Source organism: Podarcis pityusensis (assembly GCF_964106645.2).
Source record: "Podarcis pityusensis genome assembly, chromosome: 3".
Lineage (NCBI taxonomy): Eukaryota > Metazoa > Chordata > Lepidosauria > Squamata > Lacertidae > Podarcis > Podarcis pityusensis.
The window spans coordinates 79,442,760-79,458,563 of record NC_138026.1 but is presented as its reverse complement, the minus strand read 5'-3'; the positions used below and the strand labels follow the sequence as shown (position 1 = coordinate 79,458,563).

General features: G+C 40.6%; 1 protein-coding gene across 1 annotated transcript in view; it reads right to left on the bottom strand.

The window, feature by feature from the left end:
* The window catches only part of SDCCAG8 (SHH signaling and ciliogenesis regulator SDCCAG8), an 84,435-nt gene that overhangs the window by 26,870 nt on the left and 41,761 nt on the right, over positions 1-15,804 (bottom strand). The window contains exons 14-15 of the mRNA XM_080997697.1: positions 8,367-8,494; positions 3,460-3,568 (exon numbers count right to left, since the gene is read on the bottom strand). Of these exons, the coding sequence (XP_080853823.1) occupies positions 3,460-3,568; positions 8,367-8,494 (237 nt within the window). The remainder of the gene's footprint in view (positions 1-3,459; positions 3,569-8,366; positions 8,495-15,804) is intronic.

The window sequence follows — 15,804 nt, the reverse complement described above, 5'->3', positions numbered from 1 at the left end:
ATATGCTGCAGCAATCTGCATTAGCAGCAGTTTCCAGGTCAAAGACAAGGGAAACCCCACATAGAGTGCACTGCAGTAATCCAGTCTTGAAGTCACCAGTGCCTGAACTACTGTGGCCAAGTTTTCCCAGTTCAGAAACAGTCATAGCTGTCATACCAGGCAGAACTGGTAAAAGTGGCTTCTGGCTACTGAGGTTACTTGGGCCCCCAGGGACAGAGCTGGGTCCAACCGATTAATTGCAGAAGGGATTCCTTGGGTAAAGTCTATCTTAGGACTCTAGGTTTTGCTACTAGCCCAACAAGCTTGTCTGAATTCTAAGCAGAGCAATGGAAATAGTATGATTGCAGTAGTATTGCAAAACAAAACATCAGGAAGCCCCTGTAAATCTGATGCTGTCAAAAAGCTGCACTATCCTTTAAATCAATTCAACATTTAGGATATGTACAAAGGTGGCTCATGGCCAGCTTTCTTCCTCCAACCTTTGGTAGGCAGCATAGAAATTCCAACCTAGATGCTTTGTCCATTAGAATGGTTTTTTCATTTCTCACGAATCTGACCATTTCATAGTATTATAATTAAATGTGAGGTAGGTTCTATTGATTTTAATTGAAAACTCGATAATTCAGAAAAGGGGCTGAGTATCACTGCCGTAGTAGGTTTTTTCAGAATGTCTGGCATTCTGATTCTCTACCTTGGGCAAATGCTTTCCTCACAGTGCTTCAGTGTAATGACTGCCGTCTTCTAATAGAGCACCAATCAAACATGCAGAAAAACAGTTCAACCGGGTGCGTGTTCTTTACTTCAATTAAACTCACACAGTTGGATGCCTACTGTTGCCAAAATGGTAATATAATTTATCCATTATAGTCAAACAGTAAAACTACACTAAAAGTCATTTAACAATATTTATAACACCATAAAATATAGTGTTAAAATATATGGACAGCAATATGCACTGAAATGGTAAAATTTGTTTCTCATCATCAGTGATTAAAAACAGGATCATTTCTCTAGCTTCAATACACTCAGCCCTAGTGACAGATTAGAATTCAAATCTTAATGATCAATTTACAATTAACAAGATAGAAGTGAAACAAATTAAACCAACCATTATATATAACGAGACCCAATGGACTCCCATTGTTGCCCTTAATTACAAAACGCAAATCACAAATACACAATGGGCAGTGTCAAGCATCAATCCACAAGCCTCAAACTTTGGGACAACCCAAAAAGAGGGTAAGCAAAATTATACCGAGAACACTGTAGGGCTGTATTTTTACATTTGCATGTGTACACAGTGTCAACTGTGCAGCTTGAGGGGAGTAAATCAAGCACTTCCAAGATCCGCCCATATATGTAGGGAAATTTTCACTCATTACAATTTTTATTATTATAGATTCTACACACCAATTACGCCTGAAGGCTAGCTTTATTAATACATTACTTAAGGTAATATCCGAACACAGTAAAGCATGTTTGCAACCCACTTCCATAACGTAAATTCATCTTCAGGCAACCTAAGTATATTCAACAGAAGACCTCAAAATGTTTTATGCATCTTTAATTCCAATCCTAGGCAATCTTACCCAAAGTAAGTGAGTATTTAATAGGCATTAATTTGTGAAGCTCAATCAGAAAAATGGTGAGACCTGTGATTGGGGGGGGAGGGGAAATCACAAAACCTATCTATCTGTACTACACTACAAATAATTGGAAAAGGGCTTTTCTTTTTGAAACTTCCTGGCAGAAGCTACACAATTGCTGAAAAAAACTAGCAAGCATTTAAGCATCATCTCTTAGGCCTGCTCCAAGCTCTGGGTGTCCATGGGTGCCCTGTATAGTTTGAAGAAAGTGTTGTGCTAATGCCAACAGCTACAGAGCAAAATAGGTACAAACCCAGTCAGCATCAGAGAATAAACTGTGATGGTTAAGGAGCAAGTGTAAACAATTACAATTCAATATATATCATTTAACTGGAGCAATGAAACTCACCATATTGTCTCTCAATTAGAAAGTGAAATGCTCTTTCAACAATAGCACACTATCATAACCACGTGAGTCTTCCATACAAATCAGAGTTTGAGGACAGATCTCAACACACACTACTTGAAGAGAAGGGCATCTTTTACTACATTCTGAAGCATATTAACAAATGTCTGGGCTTCAGACCCAAAGCTGTGTCTACTTCTTACTTCTTAGGAGTGTTGGTGAGGTGCCATATCCCAAGCCAGCTATGCTGGAGGCAGAGAGGAGAGGTGGGACAACGCAAGCCCAGAAGGAGGTTAGGCTTCTGTTTGTCAAGATAGGCCATAATTTATTGTGATGCCTCAATGCAGCCAATACATTTGGCATTTATCAGATATAAGCACCTACTTTTTGCAAGATGGGATTATATGTTCACCAATAAGTGGGCAAAGAGGAAAGGGACATGTACCTCAAAGGCACCACTATATAAGATTTGATTTAAAGATGTGTCAGCAGTCTATGTAGTCTTTATCATGTCTGAATACAGTTACCACATGCACCTGTCCACATACATGTTGCTACATTAGTGCCACATGTATATTAACACTAATTGTGTATAAGCTGGGCATGCGGTAAGTAGCTCTAATGTGACAGGTGTGTGAATGTGATATTTGTCTGAGGGCTTTCCTGTGGCTCACACTACATTAAAAGATCAAGTTACTGTATCCTAAGACCTAAGTGAACAGAAATGGAAAAAGAAAGTAGTCTGCCCACATTGGTTGTGTACAGGGGCAGCAGGTTGCTTGAGGAGAAATGGGAACATGCTGCCTCCCTCCCTCCCCCCCCCCACTGCTGCCACACCGCTGGTACCATGGCTCTCTTACCTGCATTGTGCAGTGGCATCCACAAAGCACTGACAGCAGTGCCAGCTTCCAGACAGATTTTGCCAAAATCTTGCGAGACCTTGTGCACTCGTGAGATCTTATAAGATTTTGGCAAGATCTCCTTGGAAACCAGTGCTGGTGGTGGTGGAGGTGAGGCAGGTGCTGCCTCTTAGGCTTCTACCATTCGAGGCAGATGCCTCACCTTCAGAGGCAGAGGCAGCATGCCATGCACCTGGGGGCAGGGCTAGCAGCCAGCAGGGATGAAACGTGCCGCCAGCGTCCCGGGGGAGGGGGTGCCACAAGCGGCCCAGGAGGATGGAGCGGCGATGTCCCCCCCTCTCAGGAAAGACACCCGGGGCAGACTGCACCCACCTTCATCTGCCAGTGCTCACCTTACCTCACCAGTGGGGCAGACCTGGTTGTGTATGTGATTTTGTTCACATTTAATGTCTATGTTGAGGAATATGGAAGACTAGAAACATAATACTAAAACTGAACGATGTAAGTGCTGTAAAAATGGCTTATCAACTCACAAATTTCTATTAGCTACTTGTAAGTCGTAAGCCTGCAAGTAGCTCTGTGTACAAAGAGTAAAAATGTTGCCTACCTGTTTTTTTCTGTCATATCTTCAAGCTTCTTTGCCAACGTGCAGCACTCTTCTTTTAATTTTGATAAGAGTGCATTCTGCGAACTCAGCAAGGAATCCAGTTCATTAACTAGAAAGCATACATTAAAAAATGTGCATATGTTATATTCTACGTATACAAAGTTTGAAATGTAATACAGGACATTTTAGAAGGAACATTTTAAAGTGTTATATTAACGCTAGAACCTAGTTTTCAATTAAAGAAATTGACATCCGAATCTCTATGGAAAGTCATAATACAAAAGTCCCTTCAAAAGTGGTAAGAAAACCACATGCTCAAGCCTGTTCCTGAGCATCTTGATCTTATTTGCCCATGACTAAATCTGTGTGAGAGAAGCCCCCTACCAATTTTTTTGTCTCCCCCTTCCCATTTTAATGTTGCTTCAAACTTGAGCTGTAGTGAAACACCCTGAAATCCCAAGAATAGGGACTGTGATTTTTGCGGGAAGGTTTGAGGGCTGAAATGGTTTGTGCTCCCTTTTTTTTTTTTTTTTTTTTGAGGGTTTGGTGGCAGTAGCTATGGTCATGATGGATGGAATTCAATTTTACTCAGAGTAGACCTATTAAAATTGACAGGCCCAATTAAGTCATGTCCATCAATTTCAGTGGGTCTGCTGACAGCTGAATGCCATTCCAATTTCCAGCGGTGGTCTGGCCACCATGCTGCCTTCCCAGAGTACCTCTGGAATGACTTAGTGAGGACAATGCACTGCTTCTACTGTTTTATACAAAGGAAAAATACAGAGCAAGCTCCTGCAATGATAAGACCATCATCCCCCACAAACCCCTCCCCCAAAACAACCCAACATTTTGGAGCTCAAGAAAAATAACCAACATTTATTCCCGGCTCCAATCCATCCCTGGTGAAAGGGTCGGTGAACGTGGAGAAATTTACCATCAGCACTAGTTCAAACTGATAAAATTCCTACATGGAAAGTAATTCTGTGTATGAAACAGGATGCATATATATTGTCACACATTACACACTTTCCAGCAGTCCTAAATGTAATGGATTTTAGGAGAAATTACAATGACTAAGTGTTCTGTAGTTCCACATGAATCTTATGAGCAGTTTCACAGCAGATAATCATTAACATGTTCATATTATGGTCTGTCACTATATACTGTTCTATAGTACTACAAAGATTATTCCAGTGATACCAAAACACATTCCTCTTTTGATTGCTAAATTCTTTTATATGGTCCCTTGCCAAGGACATCTGCATAGCACCAAACTACAGTGGTCTAGAGGTCAAATACCTGACCTTAGAAAATATATTTCATGTTCTACCAGCTAATGTAATCAAACTAACTTCCACATGAGATAGACAAAAGCTATCATTTGAGTCATATTACTTTGCTGGATGGATCACAGAATATGCGGAAGTATATTTGAAACATTCATTAAGGAGGACTTGTACAGCACAATATAGATGTCTTTAAGAGAAAACTGAAGGTACAGAAAGCTGGTATGAAGACACCATAACTTGACCAATCTTCAGAAAGTGCAAATATAATATTTTCCTTATATGTAACTGAAATTATTAACTGAACAGCTTCTTGCAGTTGTTAGCCAACAGCTCCAATTTACTGTAGACATGGGAAACACCGGAAAATGGAGACAAGATATGTGAAAAAGGCCATGGGTATAGGTTGGGGTGGGGAGAGAATTGAGCTTTGAAATTTTGTACCTCACAACATAGCAAAAATCTTGACTTTTTCAGTTTTAAATTATTGAAGATTTTAATTCACTAATTCATCAAATGAAATGTCAAGGGGAAATATGGAATACGGCAAGCACTATGATCAGACCTCTATATGAAAAACAAAACAAACCAGAGTATTCAATTAAATAGCAGATAAAATTCTAGTTCCTTCATCTGTGAAACAATTTAATATAATTGCATTTGAGATGAGATATTTGTGTTCAATATGTCTTAACTTTTCCTTTCTTGTTATTCATATTAGAAATATCAATGGGCACAAAATACTATTCTCCAAAGCAAGCAAATTAAGTGAGATCTTACAGATAAGGAAGGAAAAAGTAAATGACAACTTGTTCTGAACATCTATGCCAAGTCACAGCTGCTTATACGCAGAAGTGCTGTATAGAATGCAGAGAGATGCCACAAATAGTCCCTTTCCCTTAATACACTTGTGTAGAATGAAGCCATAAAGCAAATAATTGCATTCATTTTTAGCAAAGATTGGCCTGCTAGGATTGGTGTCACTGCTGCATAATTCAAACAGAACACAGTTTGAAACTGAGATGGCTGTCAGTTCAGTGTTGAGCTAGCAATCCAGGCTAGCAAAGGATGTTAAGAAAGGCAAGATAATCTTGTTCTAAGAATGGTATACTCTGAGAAGCATCCCAGGAGCTAGACAAGATCACACATGTGCTCCAGGGCAAAGCAGCTAGTCATTGAGTACCTAAGCAGAAACTGTCCAGGACAAGAAATTTCTCTGAACAATGAAAGGACAAATATATTCATTCAATCAAGATTTATCTAAAATTTCAATACCCTGCTCTCTATCAAAGAAACCAAAGCAGCTTATAACGATAAAACGACATTATAATTATCAATAATATTAAAACAAAACCAGCAGCATAAAACAGTAACGTAAGTAATAGTCATATAAATCGTAAAACCACCAGCACCATATTCCCTCAAAAGGTGGATAACATAAGCACAATGAAGCATCAGAAGACTAAAATAAACTAAAATAACTACACACACACGCACTCTCCACCATCACCAAGAGCACTCTAAAAAGCCCTGAAAAGTGAGAAATGTTGGGACCAGGCACATCTCCAGGGAGAGATTGTTTCAGAGATGGAGTGCTACCACAGAAACCTCATTCCATGCCATCACACTATGCAGTTTACTTGACAAAGGGACAATGGGAAGGACTGCAGATTTAGGTAGGCACCTATAAGCAAAGGTGCTCCTTTAGTTATTTAGGTCTCAAGCTGTTTTAAGTTTTATACTGCAACATTAATACCTGAAATTGGGCTCAGAAATCCATAGGGAACATCACATCAGACAATGTAGGCACAGTCGTCTATTGTGCATACTTGAAAGCCCAGAAGAACTAGGCTCCTCAGGAATAAGGAACCTCTCTGGAAAGAGGAAATCTTGGCAGGCTGGGCTTCCCAGCTGCACCTAGGTCTGGGTGACCAGGTTGCATAAGAGCCCAGCTGAAGCCTATTTGTTGCTGGAACAACACAGGCACTTAGTTTTGTGCAGCCCAGCAATTTGCTCCTGTTTCCTATGCCAACGAACCCTGAGTTGCTGGCCTCTGCTGATACCTTGCTCTTGGAATGCTGCCTAGCTTTAGAATACTCCATTGTGTTTGACCTTGGCTTTGCCTTATGACCCTGCTTAGTGGACCACACCCACTTTGGACGGCCTCCCCATGCTTGACACCAGTCCTGAATTTCTGGAATGCCCTGATAACTGACTGCTACCTCCAATCTGGCCAGTCCTCTGTCCCACCAGGGATCTAGCTTCCCTCTCTCCCCTGGCTAAGGGATCAAGTGAGGGCCTGATCAAGGCATAACGTACACCCAGGTCATGAGCAACTCCCCCAAAGTCACTGTCTACTTTGGGGGAATTTATATGCTTTTCAGTGGGAACTGGAGCTATTTGTTATTTTTCCTCTCTTTCAATAAATGATAAATAGTTGGTTAAGCCAGATACAGAGATTATGGGAGGGTTGGGATATGATCTAAAAAGGCAAATACACAAATATGATTCCCCGTCTTACTAAGCTGATTAGCAACATTTATAGTCTGTACACACATTTAAATGCATTACTGGGGGCTCACTGAATTGCCAACAGCAACACATCCACCAACTGTAGTTTCAGAATTCAGGTTTTTAAAATATGCAATTTATGCATATTTTCTGTGAGCAATGCTACTTACAGCTTAAATATGCAAATTTGCTGCCATTCTACAGCTCATGATATAGTTTTGATGTGGACCTGAAAAGCAATTTGTCCACCCCCGATATAAAAGGACCACACATAATATTTTGACTGTCAACAATTCTGTAAATCCGCTTTACTTTCATACTATAAAAGGTAAAGAATTACAGGTCAGCTGTGCCAAAATATTGAAGCACATCAGGTTCCAGTCATGCTGCCAGCTGTTACCAATGTCCTATATTTATCAATTTAAACTGCATTCTTCAGGTTCTCTCTCACTGCTGCAAAGGATTAAAGATCCATCTAGATTTGAGGAGGACAGAAAATACAAATTCTAAAAATGTGTGAGCCTGCAAAGATTAAATAAAGGAACATATTAATTTGGAGCCAGTGAATTACATCCAGCTGCGACAGTGAATTAAGTACCGATTAATGGCTAAAGCTTTTCTCCAGTTTGGATTCTGAAGCAAACTCATTAAGCTTTTAGAGTAGCTATAATGTGTGTACTGTGGGAACTGTTCAATGCTATTCAAGAGACTTTAACTGTAAGCTCAGAGCATTTCCTGCAGAGCTTCTGATGCTATTTTCTTTATATAACATGTGTGCCTGAAAATCCAGCCAAAAACAAGTCCTTTGTTTTTCTACTTTGTTGTGGTCCCTCTCAGCTTTACGTTTCTTGAACACAGGTAAATAAACTCATAATCCAGATGGTGCAACAGATGTGAGAGCAGCACTCTGAAATCAACAGACAGTGGGCAATACTTTCCATTTTCTCTTTTAAACGCTAACTAATATGTAATTCGGAATCTCCGGTGTAGTTAGCATCTGCTCCCTTCGGCCAGCCAAAGGTTACAGGTGTTCCTGATGTCATTTCACAGTAAGGCGTGGGCCGGGCTTGTGAGTGAATGCCCAGGCTCTAATCTTTCCCTACCACCTACCAGTTTTATCATGCTGGGCCTCCATTTGCTGCATCTTCTGTGTCAGCTCCTGCTCTCTCTGCTGGGCCTGAAGGGCTCGGGTCTTTGCCTCATTGCTAAAGCTGTGCTGAATGTTCTCTTTTTCTAACCTATTAAAAAAGAAGAAGAACAACAAGAAGAAGACGAAGAAGAAGAAGTGGGGGGCACGCAGAAATGTCAAACGTATTTATAAACAAAAACAAGTGATAAGTCTATATGTCAAAGAATGATTTACATTCATTTGTATGTTGTGTGCTGTTTAATACCCCAAGCAATAAATAATAAAATGAGAAATTAATAAAACATCAAGGCCAAGCATTTTAAAAGGCAACAAAACAAAGGCAATAATATATTACATTTTGATCATACCGTTGCATGTGCAGCAATTAAGACATTATCCTAAAGAAATGAAGAGGCAGGAAAGGGGTGGACTGGGAGGCATCAGGGGGTCAAATGCAAAGATCAAATCAATGGCAACTCAGAGGGTAAGGAGAAATGTTCAAAATACTGGTAGACTGGTAGTGGCCCCCTAATAATGTTGCATGCTTCACATCTTTGCATATATATGGAGGCAGATTGCTATTTGCTAGCCCCAATTTCCTACTGAGAATGTTCTGATCAAGTTTCATATGGCGAAGTCACAAATTAGAGCAGCTCTGCTTTCCAAAGATGACTTTTTGTTCATGAATTCTGACCCCCACCCCCCAAAAAATCAACTTTGGTAAGAAACACACACCTTTTCATCAGTTTGACATTTTCAGAAATGTATCAAGGTACAAGTATAATAAAAAAACAAAAACAAAAATTAATCGCCAATAATAGATTTTGCAAAGACTGCAAGGTCATAAGCAGTCTTATGTTAAGAGTCTGGGTGGCTCTGGATAGGGTTGCCAGATTTCAAAAAGTGAAAATCCAGATGCAAAAGTTGCCCGGGCACTGTTATTGATAGTCAAATTCCAGCTAAATACACAATAAAAACAAAAAACAATACCCCCTCCCACAAACACATTTAAAAGGATATAGAATGTTAATGAGTCAAAGGCCTGGTTGAAGAGAAACATTATCACCTGGCACCTAAAGATACATAATGAAGGAGACAGGCAAGCCTCCCTATAGAAAGCATTCCACAAAAAGGCCCATTCTCATGCTGCCACCCTCCAGACCTCTACGTTAAACAGCACAGAGGATAAAATTGAACCCTGAGGAACCCCATATTGAAGGCTCCACAGGGCCAAACAGCACTCCCCCAAGCATCAGCCTCTGGAAACAACCATCCAAGTAGGACCAGAACCATCGCAAAGCCACCCACCCCTAACTTGGACAGCTGCTCCAGAAGGATACCATGGTTGATGGTATTGAAAGCTGCTGGCTGAGAGGTCAAGGAGAATTTACAGGGACGCCTTTCCCCTGCCTACCAGCAGAGGTCATCATACAGGATACCTAAAACAGTTTCTGTGCCAAAACTGCCTAAACCCCAAACGGAATGGATCTAGAAAATCAGTTTCCTTCAAAATTGCTTGGATCTGATCCACGGCTCTCCTCTCCCTTCTGCCCATTTGGAATTTCAAAGAAAAGAGGGAAATTGTAAGGCATTCAGAATTAGGTTACGCTTTTCTTTTTCTAAAAAGCAGCAGCTGCTACACATCAACCAGCTACGGAAGAGGAGGAGAGGTGGGTGGGTTGGTGCAAGCCCAGGAGAAAGCTGAGGTTGATTCCGCCATGTTAAACTGCAGTTGATTGCTACCATTGCATTTGCTACCATTACATTTGGTACTTAATCAGATGTAAGCACCTGATTCTTGCAAGGGTGAGATGCAGGGTGCACACACACCCCTAAACAGGCAGAATGGAGTTGCAGTGCATCAGATCAGCTCTGGAGCAGCACTCCACAGACTCTGGCAAAAATTTCTCTCCCATTACTATAAGGCAAAGACAGCTAAGAGCGGTACTATTGCTTTGAAACAGTGCAGTGCTGCTGCTCCAAAGGCTGATGGTGTGAGGCAGCTCCTCCTCTCTTTCGGGAAACACAGGGCAGGCAAAGAATAAGCCAATTCACATCTCTAATCCTGCATCTTTCTGTGTTTTGTCCACTGATAGGGAAAGCTGCTCCATTCTTTAAGATTGTAGTATCTATCACAGGTAAGTTATCTATTAAAGATGGTATCCATTACAGGTAAATAGATTATAAAGGTAGATAGACCAGGGAGTCAAGTACATGCTCTTTCATTAAGAGTGTATTGTGTCTATCTGACCCAGGCATAGGCAAACTCCAGCCCTCCAGATGTTTGGGACTACAATTCCCATCATCCCTAGCTAACAGGACTAGTGGTCAGGGATGATGGGAATTGTAGTCTCAAACATCTGGAGGGCCGGAATTTGCCTATGCCTGATCTGACCTAATTCCCATGTCCAATGCAGGGGATCTTCCTCACGGAGGCTGCCTATCTGAAGGTTACAGAAGCTGTTTCAAAACTTAAAGAAATATTTCAGCGAAGTAAATGTTAATGGAGGGGGAAATGATCAATATTGCATTTGTAACTACAAAATCAGTTACATTCCTGATCTGCAAGCATAGTTTATCCATGCCTGCATGTAAATAAGGAAAGATTTACAGAAGCCCTGATTGCTAAAGAAAATGAACAAAACTATAAGGAGACTCTGGCAATCTAGGCCTTATTTCTGATTAGATGACAGTGGGAAGAGAAAGCTGCCTCACCACATCTTTTGGGTGAGGAACAAAAACAGGAAGTGGGATGTTTATTTGTCAGTTTGTGTCATACAATACCCTAAATGTAACATACTTTTTAGCCTGAAATACTTCCTCACATTAGTTGTCCCTGAGGAGGAGAACACTTTGAACTCTTATGGAACTTATTTTAAGATACTACTATAAGTTGCCTTTTGAAGTTTCTAGGGAAGCACATTCATTCCTCATCTTCTGCCAATCATGTATCTCTTACATTCATGTGCCCCAGAAAAGGCCTTATTTCTAGGTTGCAGTGGCTTTAGCATAAAACTGACTATCCATGAGAGGAGTGGTTTGGGTGGCATAATGAATATTCTGTTATTGTAGACCTCTCCTGCCAGAGGCAAGGGAAAGGGAAGCAGAGATAGCTACTGCTTCAAAGAGACTAAACTGGTGCATGCCTGCCTTTCTCCATTTAGGGGGACTGAAAAAGTTGTGTGTGTTCTCAGGCCTGGTATCAGACTTCTGCCACACTGGGAGACTGGTGGTTATTTGAGAACTCTGGGGTTGGAGCCAGTATTGATCCTAAGAGCAGACCTAAGTTAACCATGCCCGATTAATTTCAGTGGTTCTACCCTGAGTAAGACTAACACTGGATACAACCGCTGTTGAGAGCAGCAAGAACAGAAAGGAACATCTATAAAAAGAGAGGACAGTCTGTAGTATAATGCAATATGAGTATGGTCATCAATGTGCAAGAGTTTTTCCTGTGAGAGGATTTCTTGATGTGAAAGTAAGGACTGCAGTTGGAGAGGGATGTATATACATTGTGGAACAAATTCTTAGTTGTTAAGTGCTAGCTTAAATTCTGTTGGTTGAGTCTGTTAGCTCTTTTGTGAAATATCACTCTATATATTTTATATCAGATTTTAACACACATAGATACCCATAGCTGTCAACGTTTCCCTTTTTTAAAGGGAAATTCCCTTATTCCAAATAGGATTCCTCGCAAGAAAAGGGAAAAGTTGACAGCTATGTAGATACTGTGTTGAAAAAGAAAGAACACTGCCTATATATAGTTGCTCTCCTCCTTTAAGTTAATCTTAGTGGTAAGCAAGAAAGGATCTAACACTAGTACATTAGGGGAAAGTGCCAGTTTATATAATTATACATCCTTATTACTTGATGCAACACACACAAGTACTAAATACTTGGGAGACAGTTCCAGAGTTTAAAATGCTGTGTAAGATCTATATCAAGGTGACTTCCTGGCCCAGTGCTACATGAGAAGATACCCAAGAACCTACAGGGAAACATGCTTAGAAGCCTATGGATGTTCTCTTGTCTAGTGCTGAGGAATCTCAGACAGCCGGAAAGGAAATCTATTTGCCTGACCAACATGAATGCTGGGATTTGCTACGAATGTGCCCTCTTGCCTCTGCAGCTTTAATCCCAGCTTTTACTTCCCATATCATGATGAAATGAGAGGACATTCTCTCATTTTTCAGGATACCTGCTGGATTAAAAGCGGTCTCTTGAATGCTGCAAAGCACCACATGAGATACTGCTTTTGATACAGCAAACAAACTACAAGAAAGCTGGATACTGTAAGTGCTGTGTTTCCCAGATTCAACGTGGCACCTCATTGAAAGTGAGCTCAGTGTTTCACTAAGCAGCATACTACATGAAAACTATTTACTGCTTCGTTGTAAATAAGCATTTTACAAAAAACAATGAGGGAATACCTCAGAAGCCTCTGTAGTATGTCAATAAAGCATTTGCAGGTGGGGGTGCTGGGAGGAGACCCCAGGCAAATGGTACCAATATTAGGCTTCACTCTCTAATAGCCAGAGTCTCTTACACAGGAAGCTGGGCAGGAGCTGGAAACGGGTGGTAGGCCACCAGCGTTTCCATGCATAAATGTCTCAAAATGCCCAGGAATCATGTAGTCTCCCACCTTTTTGTAATATGAAAATATTTGATGATTTACTCTGTGTGCTAGATTCAAACGTTAGAACTGCATTTCTACCAGCAAGACAAAAAAAACCCCACACCTCTCTGTCTGGAACACTGGGCTATTTTTTAACTCAATAATTATGTAAACACTTTGTTGAATCTGAAGATGACTCATCTTGGTTTCCTTAGCTGAAATGCATTGTTAAAAAATTCAGTAATACAGGAGTTACTTTTTAGATTAATGCATTTGAGATCAGCGAGGCTTTTTTAACAGTAAGCAGAAAAGCTCATCGCAGAAGTGTTTTACCAAATTTCAAGATGCTGCAGAATTTTTCATAATATACTAAGGCACGGCTTGCCAGCATGGCACACATGGGCACATAGGTGGCTGCAAAAGCATTTACAGGCACCTATATGGTACCCTCTCCCTGCTGAAATTAGGCTTGACAGAAGTATTCTATTATAACCACTATAATAGATTGTGGTGTGTGTTTAGTTGAAGTGTAGTCCACAACAGCCCCTCTGGTTTGCAAATGTGCCCATAGGCCCAAAACAGCACAATCCAACCTCCATCCTACAGAACTCCACTGAGCCATTTTCTGTCTCTCCTCATTCCTCAACCCTTGTTCTGCTGAATGTGCACTGCATTATGCTCTTGGAGTCCCATATGTACAACCAGTGGCTCCATTCCTTCCCAGCGAAGCAGGTATGGACCACAGATGGACAGCCTGTGGGTATAACCTTTGAGAGGCACAGGTAAGAGATACATATGGAATACACGATGGGCCAACATATTTTATTTCATAAAGTTTATATACCACTTGATTGTAAAACAACAATCACCACCTCAAAGCAGTTTACAAAAAGAGTGAAACAATAAAATTATCAGCAAAAAGTTAAAAGCAGCTATAATAATAATGTTGTTGTTGTTGTTGTTAATTGCCTGTGAACGCTCCAATTGGAGAACAGCCTTTACCAAAGGTGTTATGGGCTTTGAAGATACTCAAACTCAGGATGCAAGGGAGAAATGTGCTAAGAGGAAGGCGCGCTTGGCAAATCTACACTGTGATCAACTCCCGACCGGAAACCAGTGTCCCCACTGTGGAAGGACGTGTGGATCCAGAATTGGCCTCCACAGTCACTTACGGACTCATTGTTAAAACCGTGTTTAAGGAAGACAGTCTTACTCAGCTATGAGTTATCACCAAAGCTGATGATGATGATGATGATACTGATATTTATAGTACGTCCTTCTGTCTGGGTTTTCCCAGCCACTCTGATTTATATCAGTTATAAGCTAAACACATATTAAAACATATGTATATATTCTCTGCATCTGGGTAGCTAAACAAAAATGTTTTTAGCAGGCACAGTGAATGCGCTTGCATGATGACAATAGGCAGTGAGTTCCAAAGGGCAGGATTGATATCTTACAAATGCGGAATGAGTATTATGTGGCACCTGTAACAGTGCCACTCCGGCAATAATCCAAGCACTTCCACACGCATGCCTCCAGCAGAAGGCCATGGAAGAGAAAAAGACTCCATGGAGAGTCTTATCAACCTCTGCTTTTCCCAACTTGACTGGTTGTTGTTGTTTAGTCATTTAATCGTGTCCAACTCTTCGTGGCCACATGGACCAGAGCACGCCAGGCACTCCTGTCTTCCACTGCCTCCTGCAGTTTGGTCAAACTCATGCTGGTAGCTTCGAGAACAACTTGACTGGTACATTCTGGTAAAACCAGTGTCCTGCCCAGAACTAGAGCACTCTGTTCAATAGCTGCATTACTAAGGCTGCTTTTAGATGGGTTAACTCGTAGCACAAGTGAAATTGTAACTGACATTTTATGACCCTATTTTAAAATCACTTTTCCAGCCTTTTCTTCTTCTTTATGGAACAGGGATTTAGCGTTATACTGCCATAATGCTATGGTATTATGGTGCTTTGATGCTATAATTCATTAAAAAATTATAACCAGTAAGGCATTTTAGGGACAATTAAAAGATTTTAAAAACAAAAATTGGGTCATAAAATTAGCACTCACCACAAATGTTATAACAGGGAAGGGCCATAGCACATCTGCTTTGAATGCAGATGGTTCTAGGTTCAATCCCTGGCATCTTCAGGTAGGGCCGGCAAAGAACCCTGCCCAAACCATAGAGAGTCGTAGACTGTAAGTGTAGACAGTACTGGGCTAGATGGACCAATGATCTGACTTAATGTAAGGCAGCTTCCTATGAATGTGCGCTGAGCAAGAAACTAAAGAATTATTTATTTATTTTTAAGTACAAGAGTGGTCACCTGTGGGGATTGTATTACTCTTCTGGAAAAAAATGGGCTTTCTACAGTTTGAGAAAAGATGGAAGAACCACAGGGAAAATACAGCAATGAACAGATGATGGCACCATGTGGATCATGTGGATGTCTTATAAAAAGTAAGTGAATGACGGATGGCAATTCTGCGCTAAACTTACAACGGAGGCACTCTGTGCTATAGGAACATACAAATGTGTCAAAGATCATTAGTCGTAAAGGATGTCAAAAGGAAGAGCAATGAGTAGCACTAATTTAAAACGCAATGTTCTTCATTTATATAATTTTGTGGGAGAAAACAGATATGCACTGGGCAGCGGTAACCATTGCCATATAAAAAGTACAGATGAACACATATGTAATCATGGTAGTTTAGAACAGTAGTATATTATGAAGCTTTAAAAGAAGCTAATGTTCCTATGGATGATTCTTTTAAAATAATAATTATTGTTTATAATTTTGGGG